This window comes from Myotis nattereri, assembly GCF_964212035.1.
Source record: "Myotis nattereri genome assembly, chromosome: 4".
Classification (NCBI taxonomy): Eukaryota; Metazoa; Chordata; class Mammalia; order Chiroptera; family Vespertilionidae; genus Myotis; species Myotis nattereri.
The window spans coordinates 4,525,911-4,546,257 of NC_138079.1; the positions used below are offsets into that span (position 1 = coordinate 4,525,911).

A 20,347-nucleotide genomic window follows, 5' to 3' on the forward strand; every position below is an offset into this window, starting at 1 on the left:
GCTTGCAATAGACCAATTTTAGGTTCTATCTTTGGGTATTATATTCAGATGTGTCTATGGTGCATCCTCATGAATGTTGGTTTGGTGACTCATTTAATCCTTGGAAAACAGATTTTTAGGGAAGTCAAGTGGCACAGCTGCTCTGTGAATATTGGCTAAACGTGGCAATCAAAAAAGTCATAGCGTTTTTATTTTAAAAAGGCTAAGAGATTTTAGTGTATGTCTCCTATCTTGAATCCACTAGTTTGACTATATATAACTAAGTCTACAGCTCCTTCAACATGACTTGTGAGTGTGTGTAAAGTTCATGAGGGTAATTTCTAGAGAAAAGGTGATTATGTGGGTACAGTGTGGACCTACACTGCATTACAAAGATTTATTGTAATCTAAGCAACACAGTGGAAAAGAGGCAACCTGATAAACCAGATCTTGTCAACCCAACTCTGGATCATGAAAAAATTCTATTTTGAAAAATACAAACTATTAGAAGTTAGGGTTTAGTTACAGTAACATCCTTGTTTTGTTTTTTTTTAAAAAAGGATGAGTCAAGAATGTGTGGGCATTGTGAATACTTTTGCGATCGAAAAGCTATCAGGAATGACGAAAAAAGATCTGTGCTTTATTCATGAGTGCTGACCCACTGGATCAAAGTGCTGCTTCCCAGTCTAGGTTTTACACGTGTTTCTGGTACCTCGATCCTAGCAAGTGCCCCTGCTCTTGCCTCAGCCCCATCTTAATCACTGCATCCTATTTGCTGAAAAGTTATAATGATGAAATCAAAGCTTCAGGGGTTCCTGACAGCTGCTATTAAATTAAAAACAGAGCTGCCCAAACTCTTTGCAAATGACCTCTCTGATGGGAACCAGTATTTCCAACCTGTACCAAGAGGGGAACTCTCTTTTAGATGCCTGGGGAAGAGAGAGAAAGGTGGTGAGTGTTTTAGACAAGGTCACTTGGGAAAACTGTTTTGTGTTTGATTCTTCTGAACCCCTGAGTCATCCCACATTATTGCTGTATCTGTAGCATGATTAACAATGTGACCAATAAATTTTTTTAAAAATAAACATACAACATGTAGAACCCTTAACTCTAATGTTCCTCACATCATAACAATACCAGCTCAGCTACAAGTTTTCCCCAAAGTGGAGCTGGTCTAGTCCTCTATTCACTTAGTTTCAAAGAGCAGGAAGCCTGCGAAGGTGGAGAAGCGTTGGTGGTCCCCGTGAAGAGCGCCATTGCCCATCCTCAGCCAAACCTCATCTCCTTTGGCCAGCTTCAGCACCGCGTGATTGCTGGACGTGTCTGATTTCCCCTTTGTCTCATAGCTGGAAAGAAAAAAGGCACCATCTACTTAGGCTTTGCAGTGGGCAGCCTGCTCTTTACCAAAACCTGCCCTCCCCTTCTCTCTCAGCTCTCGTGCGTTTAGGGATAGTCCTGGGAGTAAGTCCTTTCACGGACATGGGAACAGAAATGGCAGGTGCCACCGCTAGACTTGGCCAGTGCAACTCTCAGGAACACCCCTGCTTGATCCTTCCTCATTATGATTGTGTGGGATGCTGAGGACAATGACCAGAATGACCTTGGAAGTTGTGTGTTGAGGCCTGAGTGCTTGAAGACTGGGTAGAGGAAAGCTCTCTATCGTCTGCCACACCTGGAGCAACCACTCTGGACTGTCCCATGAGGAAAAAAGGGGTTTCCGCAGTGGCCAAGCCTTTACATTGGGCCAACATTGCAGTAGTGTAGTCCACCCTGGCTAATTTAGAATTTGGTATTAGAGGGAGGGCTGCCAAACTAAAATACAGATGCTCCTTGACTCACGATGAGATTATGTCCAAATAAACCCATCGTAAGTTGAAATACCATAAGTCGAATCATTATGTTGTACACCTGCAATGAATATAATTTGTATGTCAATTATACCTTAATAGAAAAAGTTTTAAAAAATTAGCTGTTCTACCTAAATGGATTGTTTTTGAAGGTCTTCTGGTAGCCACCATTAAGTTGAGAGAAAAGGGTATGAAAACAAGACATCAAGGAAATAACAGGCTGAAAAACTGTCAAGAAAATAACATTGGATGTGGTTTATTAACACAGATAACTGACTGGTAGCAAATAGATCAGAAACCTACCTTTCTGAGAAAATGGTATTACTGAACACACACACACAAAAAGGAACAAAAAACTGGCCTAAAAAGATTTTGGGATGTTCAACTAAGTCCTCTTAGCCTTCAAATTGGCACGAGCAGGAAACGGGCTGTGAAAGACCCCCACGGGGAACCTACTCACCTCTTAGATATGGCTCTGGAGACACACAAACAAGGACTACCCTCCCAGAGGACAGCATCAGGGCCCAAAGGGACAAACAGCCCAGAGACTAGCTTGAACAAAAGGACTCTTCATCTTCTGAGATTGTGGGCTCTTAGCTGGATATATTAACTGCAGTTTAGGGTACTTCCCATGGGGGCAGAGGGAGGGGGAGACATGTATTCTAAACGTGGGAGGGAAGAAGGGTTCAACAGATCATTCATAGCCAGAGAGGCAGAGAAGCCTGGCTGTTCACCAGACTTCACGTCCCCTCCTCCATAGGAGCTGCTGACATCCTCACTGTCTCTGGTTGGGTAAAGTTAGGCGGGGAACCATGTGGCACAGGTCTCCGAATAGAATGCCTAAACATTCCCACAAGCTTGCTGCGCCTTCCTCCTTCGGACCGTGACAAAAACAATGACCCGCGAGAATTTGGAAGTCAGTTTTATGGAAGGCAGAACTGCTTTCACTAGAGTATGTTTTCAAAAACCAGGCAGAGCCCACACCCACCTCCCAACCTCCACGCACCCCTTCCTTCTCCCTTTCTGGACCTGGTCAAGAAGAATAGAGTCCTAAGGTGTTCAAGCCACTATAGGCTGTATCTCTTTGTTACAGCACCTTCACCTAAATGACTCATCTTTTTATCTTTTGGCATTTCAGATATCTCCTCCCACTGGTGGCCAGGCTCCAGAAGAAAATGTGCAATCCTCACAAGTCATCAAAAATAACAGGGAAGCACGGCCGGTGTGGCTCAGTGGTTGAGCATCAACCTATGAACCAGGAGGTTACAGTTCGATTGCCGGTCAGGGCACATGCCCAGGTTGTGGGCTCGATCCCCAGTGTGGGGCATGCAGGAGGCAGCCAATCAATGATTCTCTCTCATCGTTGATGTTTCTATCTCTCTCTCCCTCTCCCTTCCTCTCTGAAATCAATATTTAAAAAAAAAAATAACAGAGAAATGATAACAGCCCCAAAGTTTTCCGTAGATAACTAACCAACAATTTAAATGTGGGGAAGATGCTAGCTCTTTGCCTCTTTCCCACATCCTATGCTTACACCACAGCAAGTTGAAATATTTCTTTTAAAAATAATTTCCTCCTCAAGGAGCCCTAGTGCCAGGTTGCTAAGATAGATATCAGAGCAACAGCACGGCCAGGAGAGAAAACCTACTCCAAGCTCTCAATCCATCAGCCCACAGGGACGGTAGACAAGGCCATCCATGGGGCTAAACTCTAAGCAAAAGGGGTGGGAGAGTGGGAAAGCAGAAGGAAAGAATGAGAGGGAAGGAAAGAGATGATGCGTTAAGAAAAGAATACCAATGACTGGCTATGGCGAGCATTGCTAGTAATTAATTCATGGCCTCTTAACCTGTTTATGCCCAAGTCCATCAGGTTTGTTTATTCCAATTAGTAGTTAGAATCTGGCCGTATACTGGTGCGTGGGAGCGCTCAGTGATGGCAGGGTCCACATCAGGGTCTATTGATTCCTATCTAGTCCCTGGCCTTGGCCATCCTTTGAGCAAACAGTGGTGGCGTGGACATTACCTACGATCGAGAATGCCACCCACCTGTACATGCTGAAGACCGTGTTGCCGTTGTGCATGAGGTACACATACACTTCCTCAACGTCTTCGTGCTTCATCATGCTGAAGGTGAAGAAATACACGCCTGAAAAAGGCAGGTGTTGAATCACATTTATGTTAATATATGGTACATGGATGACCACGAGACAGCAGGGAGATATGCCCCATGACTTCCCACTTCTTTTGTTGGTAGTCTATGTGGTCTGTGGGTTCCTCTGGGCCCTTATTTGCATGCGGGCTTCTTTATCTGCTCTCAGCTTCAAACTGCTTTAATTTTTTTTTTCAGACTTTCCCAATGTGTACAGTGTGTGTTCAAGGAAAGAGTTGACCTCATTTTGGCTGTATGTCACTGCCTCCTCTTACCCCTGACCAAGTGCTTAAGGCAAAGTTACAGAGTACAGAGCACAAAGTTCCCGGGTACAGGTTAGCCATCTTCAACACCCTCCTCAGGACTCACATGGCCAAGGCACAGAGCCCTGAACAACAGACACGTGGCCTCCGTGGCCCAGGAAAATAAACGCGTGTAATAAACAGCACAGCGGATGAGCACACTCGCCACAGATTTAGCCAAAGGTAAGAAATACTGTAACACAGATCAATGTGCATTAGCCCTAAAGAAACACTCCCAACAACTTCTCACAACAGACATTGTAAGTAGGTGAAATTATGCACAATACGCAGAAAGATGCAACGTGGACTCAGCAGCATAACCGTGCTCCTCTCAATAGGAATCCTTCTCATCTGGAAAAGGCAAACATATTTTAAAAGATACGAATGTCTTTGTAAGATTTCAGGGCTGCTCATCGAACGCACCTTAATTTAACCTGATACAGCCGAAATGCCAGTGTAGACACACAGTACCTTTACTGGGCAATTAAGGAGAATCCAATCATAGGGAGAAGGGAGAAAAGGAAAATCTCAACCCCAAAGCGCCCTAGGTTTGAGAGTGCATTCTGGAAAGATGACTGAAGGTCAAGCACCGGGCTCTCTCTGATGTCCATGTTACATTTTTAAACTCATGGCCACATGTTAGTTTATTCGAACTGCTGTGATAAAATACCACAGACTGAGTAGCTTATAAACCACAGGCATTTATTTCCCGTAGTTCCAGAGGTCGGAAGTCTGCAACCACAGTGCCCGCCTGGTCAGACGAGAGCCCTCTTCCAAGCCATGGACTTCTGCTTGTATCGTCTTTCGGCAGAGGGGCCTGTTTCAGGAAGGCACTAATCTCGTTCAGGAGGGCTCCACCCTCAGGATCTAATCACACCCCAAAGGCCCTACCTCCGAAAGTGATCCCTTTGGGCATTGGATGTTCAATGGAGGGATTTTGAAGGGATGCAGCACTCAGCCCACAGCAGGCTCTGGAAGAGAAAGCCCCGGAGACATCTAAAACCAGCCCTGCATCGTTTTAGGCTCTTTTCCAAAGGTGCAATCAAGAAAGCTGGAAGCTGGAAGGGTACAGGCTGGTGCACCTGCTTCTGAGTCAAGTGGAACCAAATAAAGACGTCTGATTATGCTTTACTTAGTGCAGGCTCGCATACTCAAGGCGCTGGGATTAAAGGAAGTAGCATACTCATCAGCCATGTCCATTCATACTCCCAGGTGGTCCGCAGGTGAAAAGCGGAGAACTCAAAGAAAGTTGTGTACATGTGTCCAGTTTTTTACATTTTACAAAACTTATTACACACACGCACACCCCCCCCCCCCCACACACACACCAATTTTCAATGCCTTAAGAAGATAAAGCTGGAATCAAAGGACAGGAAAAGATCTTCGTTTTCATGAAAAAAAAATGATGACTACTGTAATAAATAAATGGCAGAAGCATTTCAGAGAAAGCAGACTGAGGAACCGGATGGTAAATAATAAAATCCCCAGAGTTGAAAATACAAAAATGAATATATATATTATATCCACACATGGTGTTTCCTCCGAGAACACACTTGTACTCTGGTTTCAGATGTTACTGTAACTGCAGAAATCAACCTTCTTTGTCTCATCACTCCCAAAGACGAAAATCATAAAACAGTCTTTTGCAATCTATTGAATGAGGCTTGAACAGTAACATGGGAGTCAGATGACAGCTGCTATTATCAGAATCATATCTGATAACTAGAGTTCTGAAGAACTACTAAGCCCTTGAGCTGCCATTACAAAGCCATTGCAAACAATGCAACCATGGACTGGGCTTATCTGGGTATTTATATAAACTGTGGCACGGATAGTGCTACAAACAGTTCTAGGAAAATTATAAACTGAACCTTCAGAGCAGAAACATCACAAAAAACGTTTTAAAGCCGATGGAAGCATGTTGAAAAATTGCTTCTATCACTTCCTATGACATTCACATCTGACTTTAGCTGGGTAGAAAAATAAATCGAGGCGCACATTAAAAGCATTTGCAACAAGTCTAACATGGTCACTGCATCAATCCGAATTTTCGTCTTTTCCTTCTGGATACCATATAGAGAAACAAAAGGGATTGAAAAGAAACACCTAGAGGTATCCATTTCTCGCAAAGCCAAGAGACAAAAACAAATAAATAAAAACAACAAAACAATAAACTTTAAAAGTCCCATGGAGGTGTCAAGGGGGTGGGGCAAGGGGGTTTGCGGAGGCCATATAGCAGCAGATCGCCATCAGTGCCAAGAAAAACACACTCCCTGGTGGAGAAAGGCCGCTCTGCAGGACAGAGGCTGACAAGCTCCTCCGGTGAGCAGAGCTGAGATGAAGCAAAAGTTCTGTTTTGGGGGAAGGTTGCTAAATAAGGTACAGAAGGTGTGGAAAGCAGCCCTGCAGTGGCCGATCCTAGAACCCGCCAGCAAACGTAAGATGTCCACGCACAGGAGAAGCGGCAAGTGCCAGGCTGGGTTCCCAAGTCTTGCTGGACGCAGAGCAGACTCGGGAGGCAGAGGAAGTGTGGCCACACGGAGGAGACACAGGGGGACTGAAACAAGAAAAGCAGTGAGTCCCTTGACAGCAGGGCAGGGAGCACTGCGGGACCAAGCCCGGAGGGCTGCTGGGCTCATCCTCACCCAGAAATGACTGCACATAGTGAGTGGGTCTAGGAAAACCCAACTCATTCAACCACCAGCTCACTTTAAAAACTAGAAAAGCGCAGCCACCATTACCAACAGGTGAAGAATACTCACCGAGAGGAGATGTTGTTACGCAGTCGATGAAAAATGTAACCAACTATTCCATCATGAGTGTAAAATAGAGCAATGAAGTAAATATGAAGGGATCATGGAGCTATGCAGGAATTCATGGTAGAAATAAATGGCCAGACAAAAGAGGGAACTGAAAATCGCGACATCATGACTAACATTAAGACATTTCAAAAAAAATCATGGAAACAAGACAGAAGAAACTGGAAGAAGTAAAAAGAAGATACAATTAAGAACATGCAGGATAGAAAGAGAAGAAGCAAGCAACATGAAATGGAAATGAAGAGCACTGAAAGATTACAGAAAATAATAGACACAGAAGACAAAGAAAAGTTAAAAACAAAGCAAGCAAGGCATAATTGGGGTCCTTTAAAGAAGTCAACCAGTGGTGTGCTAAGGTGCCCTGCGAGGGGTCAGGGAGGGGAATGCTTGTAAAATACTCCTAAAGGGAGTATTTTATCACTGACATTGTTTAAAATGGCTGGCCTGTGACTATAATAAACTCTAACCGACTTTTTATTGGCTTCATTATAGTTTTAAAATATTCTCTAGACCATCTACCCCTTATAACCAGGTTTCTTAACACAAGTCTGACTGCTCCCACTGCCACCCCGCCTTACTACAACAGTGAGAAGAAAAACCAGTATTTATGTTTTAAAAAGTAACTCAAAGAAACTTTTCTGGACAAAAAGAAGGCTTCAACCCACATATCAAAGGGGCACAATGCAGAGCAGGAGAAGTTAACTCAGAATGACCAACACTTATTCTAGAAAAATATTGGACTTTGAAGTTAAAGCAAGAATTCTTTGGTAAGTCAAACAAAATGATTAAGTTACTTATAAGAGAAAAAAAATTCAGACTTATTACAGAGTTCTTCAGGCCAAATGCCAGGAGACAGGGGGGAAAGAGCTGTAAGCCATGGTTTTTGCATGCAGCTCAAGTTACCACAGAGTACAGAACATGTGAAGTCCCGGGAATATTGATGCCATAAGTCTCAAGAAAATAGTTAGAGGCTAAAGTTTAGCTGGTAAGAGATGCCTGGGAAACTCTGGGGAAATAACTGATAGTGAACATTGAATATAATCAATTACATGATCACGCTAAACCAATAACCTCGGATTGGGAGGCACTAATCTAAAATGTAACCCTCCCTCCCTCCCAGCCTCCCTGCCTCCCTTCCTCCCTCTCTCCCTTCCTTTTTTTTTGATTGGTGGAGGGATTAATTCAGTCATTCATTTACTTTTACATCTCACCTGACACTGGGGCCCCAAATCTACCAGTCATGACATCAAAGAAGTTTCCAATGTTGGTCTCAACGCTGCTGAAGATGATGCCACTGTTCTGGTTGCTGAAGTGAGTGGCCAGGGAAGCCATGAAGGCGATCTAAGGAGAAGGTTGGTGGTTACTTAACAGACAGTTTATTTCAAAGAAGTAGGTTTTTATACATGTCAGTTTAGTCCAGCAGTATCCGTAACAGCAAGATGGGAAATCACTCAAACATTAATCTGTGGCAAATGAATTCAATAAATCATGGTCATTGCTAACATTTTTATGCTATGTAGCCACTAAAATGATGGTAAATATCAACAGTCTGATCATGCATTTCAAGGAACGTTAGACTTCAAAATGCTGCTTGAAATGTTAAAATTCTATTATCAAATCATATTGAGAAAATTTGGATGAAATATACTACATATACCTTAGTATATTAAAGATTTGAGAAGCCCTTAGCCAGGGTATAAACACTCACAGCTTTGGGGTTAGAGTTGGCTTTGAGAACATCCATCTTATTAGTTAACTTTAATCTTGCCAAGTGGCACCTGACTCCTTTTATTGGTAAATGTCTACTGGCACGTGGCTCCCAGGTTGCTAAAATTATTCAGCAACATTCGTTAAAACGTTACAAAACCACAAAAGCAGTTAGAGTAACACACAAGACCTCTTAGTTTACAAAGCCCAGAAAAATGATGGAATTTATCCACGGTCAAACAACCACTATCTATGCCCAAATAAAAGGCAAAGTTTTCCCCCATTGATCTTTCAGACAGTTTATATATTCGAGTTGTCAAAACCCTTTTTATTTAGCACTAGAGGCCCAGTGCACAAAATTCATGCACTTGGGGGTAGGGTCCCTCACCCTGGCCTGCGCCCTCTCGCAGTCCAGGAGCCCTTGGGGGATGTTCGACTGATGGCTTAGGCCTGCTCCCTGCCATCAGTTGGACATTCCTTTGTGCTGCCACGGAGGCGGGAGAGGCTCCTACCACCGCCGCTGTGCTCACCAGCCATGAGCCCGGCTTCTGGCTGAGTGGTGCTCCCCCTGTGGGAGTGCACTGACCACCAGGGGGCAGCTCCTGCGTTGAGCATCTGCCCCCTGGTGGTCAGTGCGCATCATAGTGACCAGTCATTCTGCCGTTTGGTCAATTTGCATATTAGCCTTTTATTATATAGGATAGCTTCAAATTTGGAAAGTGGGAGATGAGCTGACATTCAGGATTGCCTTGAGTTTGGTCTATTGAGGGAGTTGGGTTTCACCCTTCACACATTTCCTGCTCCCTAAGAATGGCTGCAAAGCGCTCTGAACAGCGCAAATCTCCTACGCGAGAGATGAGCGAACTGAGACTTAGATTTCCTCCACGCTGGTGCCTGAGCCTTCTGCCCAGGACCAGGAGGCCCAAGACAATGCAGAAGTCACCTGGAGGCGCACCGGGCACGTACCTGCAGTTCCGGTGGAACCCCCGGGTAGCCCTTTTCTCCTTTGGGGCCGTGCTGTCCTCGCTCCCCTCGTGGCCCTAGGTCTCCTTTGTCTCCTTTCTCGCCTTTGGCCCCTTCATGGCCAGTGGCTCCGTTATTGCCATTGTTTCCATGGTTTCCTTAAACAATCAGACATCGTCACATGAGAAAGCCCCATCACGCATGCTCACCATCTATTCTCATACAAACACAGCCCCCAAATGTACAAACTCAGTTGTAAAGGGGCCCCATTTGAAACAATCCCAGACACAGCCGTAGAGGCACCATCAAATGGGGTCTCCTTTAAACAGGACACTCTTAAGGCTCCAAAGCCTGTTTTTCTTATAAAACATTTTTTATGAAAAAAAAAATGTGTAGAAGACTGATTACCAAAGCATCATTTATGGTAGCAAAGACTAGAAACCACCTAAATGTCCCCCAATACTGGAAGGGCTAAACTAAAAAAAAAAATACAACTGGGAGATGATGTTTTATAGTCATAAAAAAGAATGCTGAACACGAACAAAAGTAGTAACTTTAGTAATATTCATTATATTTTTAGGTAGAAAGGTTATCCATAATAGAGATAACATGATACTATGTGTGTGTGTGAATATATATCACATATGTGTATGTGTGTTATACCTGAAGGGGGAAAAGACTAGAACAAATTACATAAAAATATTTATAGTGATTTTTTCTAAATGGACAGAACATGAGTGATTTTTGTGTCATTCTACATACTTTTCTGATTTCTTTCTGTGTGTTTTTAAGTTTTCTTCAAAGGACACATACCTCTTTTACAACTGGGAAAAAATAAAATCTTGGATAAAAAATTGGAATAATTTTGAAAGCAAGTCTTGGCTAACAACTTCAGCTCTTCACGCTATTTTGCCACCATGGGACAATGTCTGTAGCTCTTTTCTTTTTACGTTTGTTGAATTTCGGGCCCTTTTGCTGTTGACTCTGCCTGCGACCTTTGGCCGGGTATCACAGCAGGCTTGCAATTCTCCCAGATGGATGAACTTTGAGTGTGTTTATAGTTTAGTGAGTTAATGACTAAACTGCTCCTGATGGGGAGCATTTAGCCAAGGCCAGCCTGTCCTGTCACCTGAGATGAGTTTACCTGAGAAGATTTTAGAAGAGTCTGAATATCTCACCTCGAACTGCTGTACCTGCTGCCTGATGTCGTTGACGGTCAATGACGGTGATTCAATGCCAGGAATCACAGTTTAAATTCTAACGGGGCATTTTCTCATTTCATTTTATTTTTTACATATATTTTTATTGATTTCAGAGAGGAAGGGAGAGGAAGAGAGAGATAGAAACATCAATGATGAGAGAGGATAATCAATCGGCTGCCTCCTGGATGCCCCACACTGGGGGGTCGAGCCCACAACCTGGGCAGGTGCCCTGACTGGGAATCCAAACGTGACCTCCTGGTTCATAGGTCGATGCTCAACAACTAGCCATGCCGGCCAGGCAGATATTTTCTCATTTTAAATTTGGTTACATTCAAGAAGCCATTCAATCGTCTTTAAAAAATTAACCCTAATTTCATAGTGATAGCATCAATGGAGTACATCAGGGAAGAGCAAGAGGACGTTTGCCAAACCCTGAGGAAAGGTCCAACCCCAGGAATTAACCTGGAGAGAAGGAAGACAACTAAACCCGCAGAGAGGGTTAGAAGTTCTAGGATGGAGAGGACCTGGGCTTTCCCTGTCTGGCCGAGGATACCAGCAAGTTATCCAAACCCCACATGCCTGGGACACCACTCAGTAGAGTCGGGGTGGATGAATGGTGGGTCTAGAGAGGCACGGTGGAGTTCGACAGCATTCCCCATGCCTCCACATAGTGCAAAAATGTTCCCCTGAGACCAAGAGAGCCATAAAAGGCAACTGAGGGTGGCTGAAGGCCAGGGGAAGAGGAATTGAACTGAATTAAGAATCTGACAGAAGGATGAGTAGCTCAGTGAATGGCCTCATGGAGATACCTGTAGCCTAGACCAGGAAATCTCCTCTCCTTCATACTCTCACTGCATAAGTCCCCTGAAAGTTAGATACAGTGCATCACATGAACCGCCCTGTGGCAGCGATCTGAAGCCAGGGCCTGTCCTCATTAAAATCAGGTAGTTCCCTACGCCAGGCTTCAAATGGAATCATAAATAGGATACAGGTTATGCTGCTCCAGCTAAACTGTCTCTATAAGCCCAGTCTACCCACTCTCTTTTGGATTTTCCATGCACACACTTTGGATCACACCCGAGCAATCTCCGGTTAGTTGGGTTCACCCCCTGGCTCCCATTCTGGCAAAGTCAGCAATTAGGGCTGCACGGTGCATCTCTCCCATCCTTACCTGGAATGCCAGGGGGGCCAGGAGGTCCAGGCGGCCCTTGGTAGCCCCGGAAGCTGTAATCTCCATGGCAACACTTGCTGCAGTCTGGGGGCAGCCCTCCTGGCGATGGAGACTTTAAAAAGAGACAAAGAGAAGCTTCAGAGCAAAGTAATAGGACTTTTGAATTTCCTCTGGCCTTGCTCCCTAGGCAATTTTAACCCCAAACAACCCACAACAACATCAGAAAAGATGGGGTGGGGTGGGGATGTCAATGGCAAAGGAGTCAGGGGTAGCTAAGATGAATCAAAGATCAAAGGGCAAAGGAACCAAGAGAATCAATAGAAGAACTCACTCTTTGAAAAGGAGTGTGAGGGTGGCTGAGGGTGGGGTGTTGGGCAGTATCCCTAGAAGTACACTTTCGCTGCTACTCATGACAGCAAACGAGGAAACTCCAGAAACCCCCCTTTTCCCCCAGGAGCCTCGGATGCAGCTAGATTGAGTCCATGAGTCCCAAACGAGAATTATCAACTTTTTACAGAACATGTGTAAGAAAACTGCTAATACTCCTTTTTATTCATGGTTTGTGCAAATATACTAGATGACAAACACGGAAGAATGAGGCAGAGGCAACGCTCAGATCATGATAGCTCACAGGGTAGAAGATTCAGAGTGGCTCTTTTTCCTCCAATGAAAACCGTCAGACCTGACTGTCTTCCATTTACCTCCCCTTCCCTTTTTTGGGCGAAAAAAATCAGCCTCAACTCAGATCCCGTGGTTATGGCATTGGCCCCTCCCCAGTGGTCAACAAGACAACATTGATACGGAGACTGCCTAGGAATTAGCCTTCCTTGCTCCGTGAGACCACATTGGCTGACCAAAAGGTTGCCATCAAAGCATACTTTGGATTAATTTATGACCAAAAGGGGAAACTGTGCACAAAAAAGGGTGGAGGGGTGCTTTAGAAAGTAACTTCACAGAGTGATCTGATCATAAACTCTAAATTCCTAACTGGGCAGGTCATGGGGGGTAGTCACACCCCAGGCCTATAACTTCTTTAGTGGAAGGTTTTAAGGGAGCCCTCTTGATTGTTCTTGTGCAACTAGGTTAACATACTAGTACCTTCGAAATACCAAGGGGATATTAACCCTCAAGAGAGCATGTAATCTTATTAACTATCCTGAAATCCAATCCCCACCTTGCTCTTTCCAATCTGCCTTATGTCCTGTCCTTAATTTCAAGTGCGTAAAAGACGCTGCAAACCGGTTATTCCCAGGATCGTTTGGATCTTGCTGCCTGATGGTGTCCTCAGTTAGCCTCAGATAAAGTCATTTTTTAGAAAAGAATTATCAACTTTACATAGTTATTAAGACTATGTTCGTAATATTGGGTTAAGAGTTCTTAGAAATTCTCAATTGTAACTCTAGCTTTTCAAACAGCCAGAACACACTTGCATTGCCTCAGGGAATCACAGAAATGAAGTATCCGTTAGTCCAATACATTTTTATGAATTACCTCATTTTAAGTTTAGTTTCATTTGAGAAACCACTCAAAGTTTTATTTCAAAAAATTAAACTTCGGTTGGTAAATATTAACATCAATAGAGATAAGTCAGAGAAGTCATTTCTCTGTCTTGAAACAACTTTAACTTCCTCTTAATAAGTATTTAACATGATGTTCTGTTTTGTATTCCAGAATTTAACATGATGTTCTGTTTTGTATTCCACTTCGAACTTTAAAATGATTATCACATTGCTTGAACAAATATTTAATGAGTTCTTAATGAAGAGTAAATGTGTTCAAATGTGACACTGAGTTAAATGCCTATTTATTTAAAGATAAATTTCTAAAATGTGTGTTTTCACTTCAAGGAGCTAGAGATCGAGGGGAAATTGATCGGCAAAAGAGTTTGAGTTGCTTATAAAACTGGAGTCTCATCTAAACTGGAATCTTGCCTTTTAATTATGTCATACAAATACTTGTGGAAACTTTCCTAGACACCAATTGTAATTCAGTGGTTTCTTGAAAACAGCATATTGTTGCTAAGGGATTCATTATAAAAAAAGAGGAATTTCAAAAGAAGAGAGAGGGAGATAAAGAGGGCGAGACAGAAGGAGGGGAAAAATGTAAAATTCACATTTTATAATTAGAAATTCAAGCAGAAAAGTGGATAAAGTCTTCACAATGCTGTACATTTAGACTTCACTTTTTTTTTTTAAATAAAAAATGGGCTTGGATGCTAGCCCGGTGTGGCAAGGTAGTTGAGCATTGACCTATGAACCAGGAGGTCATGGTCAGGGCACATGCTGGATTGCAGGCTCCATCCCCAGTGTGGGGCATGCAGGAGGGAGCCAATCGATGATTCCCTCTTATCACTGATGTTTCTATCTCTCTCTCCCTTTCCCTTCTTGTCTGAAATCAATAAAAAAAAATATTTTTTAAATGGGCTTGGACTTTTCTCTTACTCTCTCATTCCTTTTCCTAAAGGTTTCCACCAAGCTACTCCTGGCCGATGCAGAACAGTTTATGTAGCCCAGGAATTCCCCACAACAGCTCAGAGCCCAAGTCTTGAGTGATCAGGCGCTACCATTTGGAACTAACTCTCAGTCTACTTTTCAGTCGACCAGACCCAACTATGGACAGGTATGAGAATCCATGAAAACCTGTTGTAAAACTGGTGGCGAAAAAGGTAATCAGCAAAAGTAATTGGTCTGAGACCAGGGCTGTCAGACACTTGGAAAGTCAGACACCACAGCACCACCCACCTTCCAACCCAGAGATGCACTCTGAGGAGAAAGTATTCCTTCATTTCTTGCTATGATCTTGCTAATGGGAAAATACGGCTCTTTGAGCTCCAAGAAATCCGGTGCCAATAATGGATTTTGGAAAAGAAGGGAGTGGAAGGAGGTAAAATCCTGATGTGGAACAATTTGTTTATGAATAGAATCGAAATACTGAGAATGTCAGAAAGGGAGTGTCAGAAAGGAGACTGGACTGGAGCCTGGAAGTCCCATCTCAGTTCTGTGTGACTTCAGGGAAGTCACTATCCCCCAGTCATCATTTTTCCTCTCTACTACATTAGAAGATTGAGTAAGATGGTCATGAGTTTTTTTTCCAGCTCTAAGATGCAAACAAAGATACAAAAGTATTTTTCAAAACCTGAAATAATGACTTAGAAAGATTTTGCTTTTAAAGTCTAGTATCTAGGCAAGAGAAGTTAAGTCCAGGAGATGGGGTTGTTCAGTATCAGAGCTAACTAAACTGGGGTGCATGCCTACGCTGCTTGGGGTGCTTTGAGAGCAAAGAGCCGCCACCAAAACAGGGCGGGACTTCCGGTCACTACCTCTTGGGCACCATTCGAAGAGCCCTCCTGCAGCATTGCACATGTCCCTCCCGCTGGCTGGCTTTCAAAGCTCAGTCAAATGGAGCAATGATCATGAGTCTTTCGATGGACTTGTAGAATAAGGTGGACAGAACATGTTAATGAAGATGTTTCCTCCTAGGCAAGGGCGAATTAGGTAGTTACTGTCTATCACCCTCTTAAGCTTATCAATCCTTTTCCCAAAAATTAGGTCCAATTTGAACACCAAGCACATGCAAATGGGCAGTAGGGGAGGAAGGTGTCCCTGAGACAAGTTCTGTCCATTTTGAAGGTGGAGGCCCCAGAGCAGCTCTTCAGAAGTCAACTCAACCAACAGTAAGTGACTTCTGGGAAAGGGAGACCATAGCTTCCTCTTTAACCCAAGTAAGAGGAGCGAGAAAGAAGGAGAGGGGAAGTAGGAAGAGAGAGAGGGAGAGGGAGCGAGGTCTAGAACGAGGAGGGGAGACTGATACGGGTGAATGGGGAAGAGCTGCAGAGAAGCAAATGCCAGGGAAAGAGTCCAGGTCTGCTCACCCTCATCTCTGCACACTCCCATCCATGGACCCTTTGGGCACAGTCATTTCCTAGAGCCCAAACCTGACACCTTACTGCCCTGCTATGAACAAAAAAAACAAACTTTTGCTGGCAAAGTATGATCTAAGCTCCTCAGCCGGCCAACAGCATCCCCCAGCCTGGCTCTGAAACCATCCCATGTCTTCCTCCCTCTTTGCCCATGGACAGCCATCCTTTTGTTTCATCTCTGAGATCCAGTTCAGTGCCCACCACTCCGACACTTTTCCCCCAACTGTCTCTTGTGCATTGAGTTGGCCACACGGTATTTAATTATCTATTCATTTATCGCCACTAGAATGCTTCAGAAGTGATCAGAAGTAGAACCTCGGGCGTGTTTATGCCCATCCTAAAGCTTGGCACACAGTAGAGGCACAGGAAATGACTGGTGAAAGAATGAATGAGGAGACAGAAAAATTAAAATACAAGAAGAACACAGGACAATCCTAAATTCAGGTGGGTTTCCATATCCATGAGCAGAAGAGTTGCTTTGAAAACGTCTAGAATATCAATGACTAGATCTCCTCAGTATCTCCTGTTAGTGGTTTGTTTGGAAATATATTGGAGAGGCAGGGGAGTTTGAAAGCCCCTGATTTCAAAAACAGGCAGAAAGTGACTGATCTGATTTCAGCCTGCTAAATGCCCAGGGGGGTAGAAGGTGGGGTGGGTAGAAATTAATTTGGACTTCAGTGGCCTGCTGGGTATCAGTTACCAAGAAATAATGACTGATGACAGTCTCCATCTGCTTTCTACTGCTGCGAGGGGCTCACCCTGCCAGAGCCAGGAAGAATCCAGCAAAGATCCCATCGACTGAAATAGAAAGTCCAGATCAAGGCTTGGACAAAGGGAAAATATCTTCCCCACAATGGAAAACACAGCTGAGCATCGCTCACCCTGCAGCCAAAAGACTGTCAGACAAGAGACAAACTCTAAAACGCCTTTAAAAAGAGGTTGTATTTAAAGGTCATCGTTTCTTCTGCGGCTCCTTAAAAACGCAATTTTTCCTTGACACGGCCCCACGGAATCGTGTGGTTAAAGGTCCCAGGTTAGTCCTAGGTCTGCAGGTGGTTCTGTGTGTGAACTTGGTCCCTGATCAGATAAGGTGTCTCAACCCAAACTTCTCCACCTGTGGTAGGAGGGGATCAGATTGCAACTGCATGTCCCTTTCGGGGCCTATTTAAATGCATCAAAGCAGTCAATTCTTGTAGTGAAACCTATTTGTTCAAAGATCACATAATTCAAAGTAACTCTCCTTGCCCCCTCATCTGATTTCAGCAAGCTTGGTGCTTAGATAGTAAATAAAAATTTCCCTATGTTGTTCACCTAAAACAAATACAATGTTCTATATCCACTAGAGGCCCGATGCACGAAATTCATGCAAGAGTAGGCTTTCCTTCCCCTGACTGCTGGCACCGGCTTCCCTCTGGTACCTGGGACCTGGGCTTTCCTTGCAGCCCCAGCTTCGTCTGGAAGGATGGCCGGTCTAATTATCATATTATGCTTTTATTTTTATAGATTATACTTCAGTTAAAAATATGTTAAATAGTTTTAAATAGACATTTGAAAATCTGTTGTCCTTAATGTTAAAATCTTGCTGTCCTTAATGTTTAAAATAAATTGAGTCCCACCAATTTGCCATTCACTACACTGAAAATTTAGCTCACTCCCATACTACCCTGAAAGGGTTAAAGATGAATCTAATGAACAAAATAAACTGATGAATAAAATAGAACCAGAGGTATGGAAACATGGAACAGACTGACGAATCTCAGAGGGAAGGGGGAGAGGAGGGATGGGACGAGATTAACCAAAGAATTTATATGCGCAGATGCATTCATCACCTATGGACACAGACAATAGGGTGGTGAAGGCCTGGGGTGGGACGAGAGCCCGGTGGAGGGGGCCATTGGAGGGAGAAAAGGGGTTTGCCTGTAATACTCAGCAATAAAGATTCAATAAAAAAGAGTTAAAGACGTTCCTTTATTGCCGAGCTCTTACGCTGAGACATTAACCCCATCCTCTGCGATTATCAGGCATTCACTCATACAAAGAGGTTTACATTTTAAATATGTAGCCTTTTTGTTGATTTAACTCTTGGTTTATTTTAACTCTTTGGTCCTTTTTGAAACAGACTGAACATAGAAACTTAGCGACCTAGAAAGCTAGCAAGCAGATCACACGCCCGGCATAAAAGGCCGCCGTAAACTCTCAAAGCAAAGCGAAAACCTCCAGGGCAGCTTCTCCCTGCTGGGCACAGATTCAGAAAGCCCAACTCCCTTATGATCGGCGAATGAGCGGGACAGCCATGTGGCTACCGCATGGTCAGCCTCCTCTTTCCACACCCAGGGGAGGGGGACACCAGGTCACAGCAGAGCAGGGAGCCGGCGGCCCCCAGTGTCCTATTTGGCGGGGCACCAAGCAGTCTCTCTGTCCCAGCACACCAACCCCGGCTGGCTTTCTCAGAGACCCACAGCCTCCCTCGAGCACAGAGCACCCCAGAAAGACACCCGCCAGCAGCTCAGCAGATGTCTCAGAAGCACCCCCCTTCAGAATCGCAGCTGAAGCCACAGCCAGGACAGCCCCTCCCAGGAAAGCCTTAGAAGAGAATGCTGAGTACCTGGCCCCAGAACGGGGTGATCGGGGCTAGGCCATCTACCTCGGGGTGCGGGAGCTCATCTGGCCTCGGGGGCTTTAGGTCTGCAGACGCGTTATTAGCCACAGTCCCCGCTCTCGGGTGGCTCCGCTCTCTCACTGTCTCCCTCCTGGAGCCACCACGGACGGTCTGCTGGTGGCTCTGCACTATTCTGGCCACCACGGTATTAGCTCTTCCGCTCACCTCCATGTATTCATCTTGACACAGGCAAAAAGGGAGGACAAACAGAGCCAGCAGGTGCCCACGGACCATGGTTCTCAGCAAGCCAGGAGCCTCCTGGGGAAGATGGCCGGGCTCCGGCGCGTGGTCTCCTCGGGGGACGCCGGGCTGGAGACGGAGCGCAGCGGGCCCGCGGTTTTATACTTGGCCGGGCAGTAAATAGGCTGCAGGCATGCCAGAGGGGAAGCAGAACGGCCCATTCATCACTCCCCACATCACAGGCAGCACGGCGTGCGCGCACAGCTCCCAGTTGCTGGGGTTCATAAATGTCACACCTTGGCCCGGCTTTCTGGTTGCAGCGTGAAAAAAAAAGCATGTGCGACCAGCTGGAAACAGGGGGCGTGTGTCCAGGGGCTCCCTGTCGAGATGAGACAGGGAAAGGCTGTGCCCCGCAGGCTGGGATGCCTTTTGGAAAAGCCTCCAGCGGGCCTGCCAGGAAATCCGGGCTTAACGGCATCCAGTCTGTCTGAGAGGCAGTGGGAACCCGCCAGGCCGACCCAGAAAGCTCCTGCCCTCGCTCGGAAAAGTCACCATCCCCACCCCCCACCCCCTGCACCCCAGTGGTCGGCTTAGAGGAACTCATTCCCCTCCCCGGCACCAGGAGCAGAAGGCCGCGGGGTCCTCAACACCAGGCTGGACTCAGAGACTCTGGGGTGAGCAACTGCGCTTCCCTGTCCAGCAAATGCTCTTTCCCTGAATTACAAGCATCCAGCAAACACATTTCCCCGTTTCCAAGAGCCAAAGTTAAGTCCAAGGCCACCAAGTTGCTATGGTCGGATGGAACCAGGACATCCTCCTTTGCACGAAGAGAATAGCGTCTCTGGCTACTCTTCTGACCTGTTATTGGTTGAAATCAAACACATGGACGGCGCGGAGCCAAACGCAGGACTCGGAGCAGATCAGGGTGGAGGGGGTCCTCGTGTCCTTTGCTCTGCTCACTACGCTGTGACTAATTCTGCTGAAGAGCCAATGGACATGCCTCACCTCTTCGCGATAATAAATTAAGTTCTATAGATTTTGCATTTAAGGTGGCTTCTATTTACATACGTCACTTACTATTCCTCATTCGCTCGCATAGTAAGAAGTCACTGGAGGACTGGAGTCCAGCAGGAGTGAGAGACCCCGGGACCTGCAGGAGGTGGGTGAGTGCAAGTGTCTGATGCCAAGCGGACAAGGGGCCCCGTTAGAAGGCCACAGCTCAGCGAGGCCGGGCCTGACGATAAAGCTGATGTGACGGAGCAGCTGGAGAGAGTGGGGGTGTGGGGGGGGGGTGGTCCTCCTCTCCCAGCTGCCTCCTCACTCAGCAGAGGGCTTTATCCCCCTGCACCTGCCAGACAGCTGCCTCCACGGCCACGTCCAGGCATGGGAAGGACCTGGTGCTGGGGATGGGAGGAGTGAGAGTTATGCTGTAACATAGAAGCTTTCCAGTT

At 45.3% G+C, this 20,347-nt stretch overlaps 1 protein-coding gene across 1 annotated transcript; it reads right to left on the reverse strand.

Annotated features, from left to right (window-relative positions):
* Positions 1–1,165: 1,165 nt before the first annotated feature.
* Positions 1,166–18,950, reverse strand: C1QTNF3 (C1q and TNF related 3; the record flags this gene model as incomplete). Its single annotated transcript, XM_081089668.1, has 6 exons — positions 1,166–1,325; positions 3,872–3,971; positions 8,307–8,436; positions 9,769–9,923; positions 12,139–12,250; positions 18,663–18,950. 6 exons carry the CDS (start codon positions 18,948–18,950, stop codon positions 1,166–1,168), a joined length of 945 nt encoding a protein of 314 aa, XP_080945794.1.
* Positions 18,951–20,347: the final 1,397 nt, after the last annotated feature.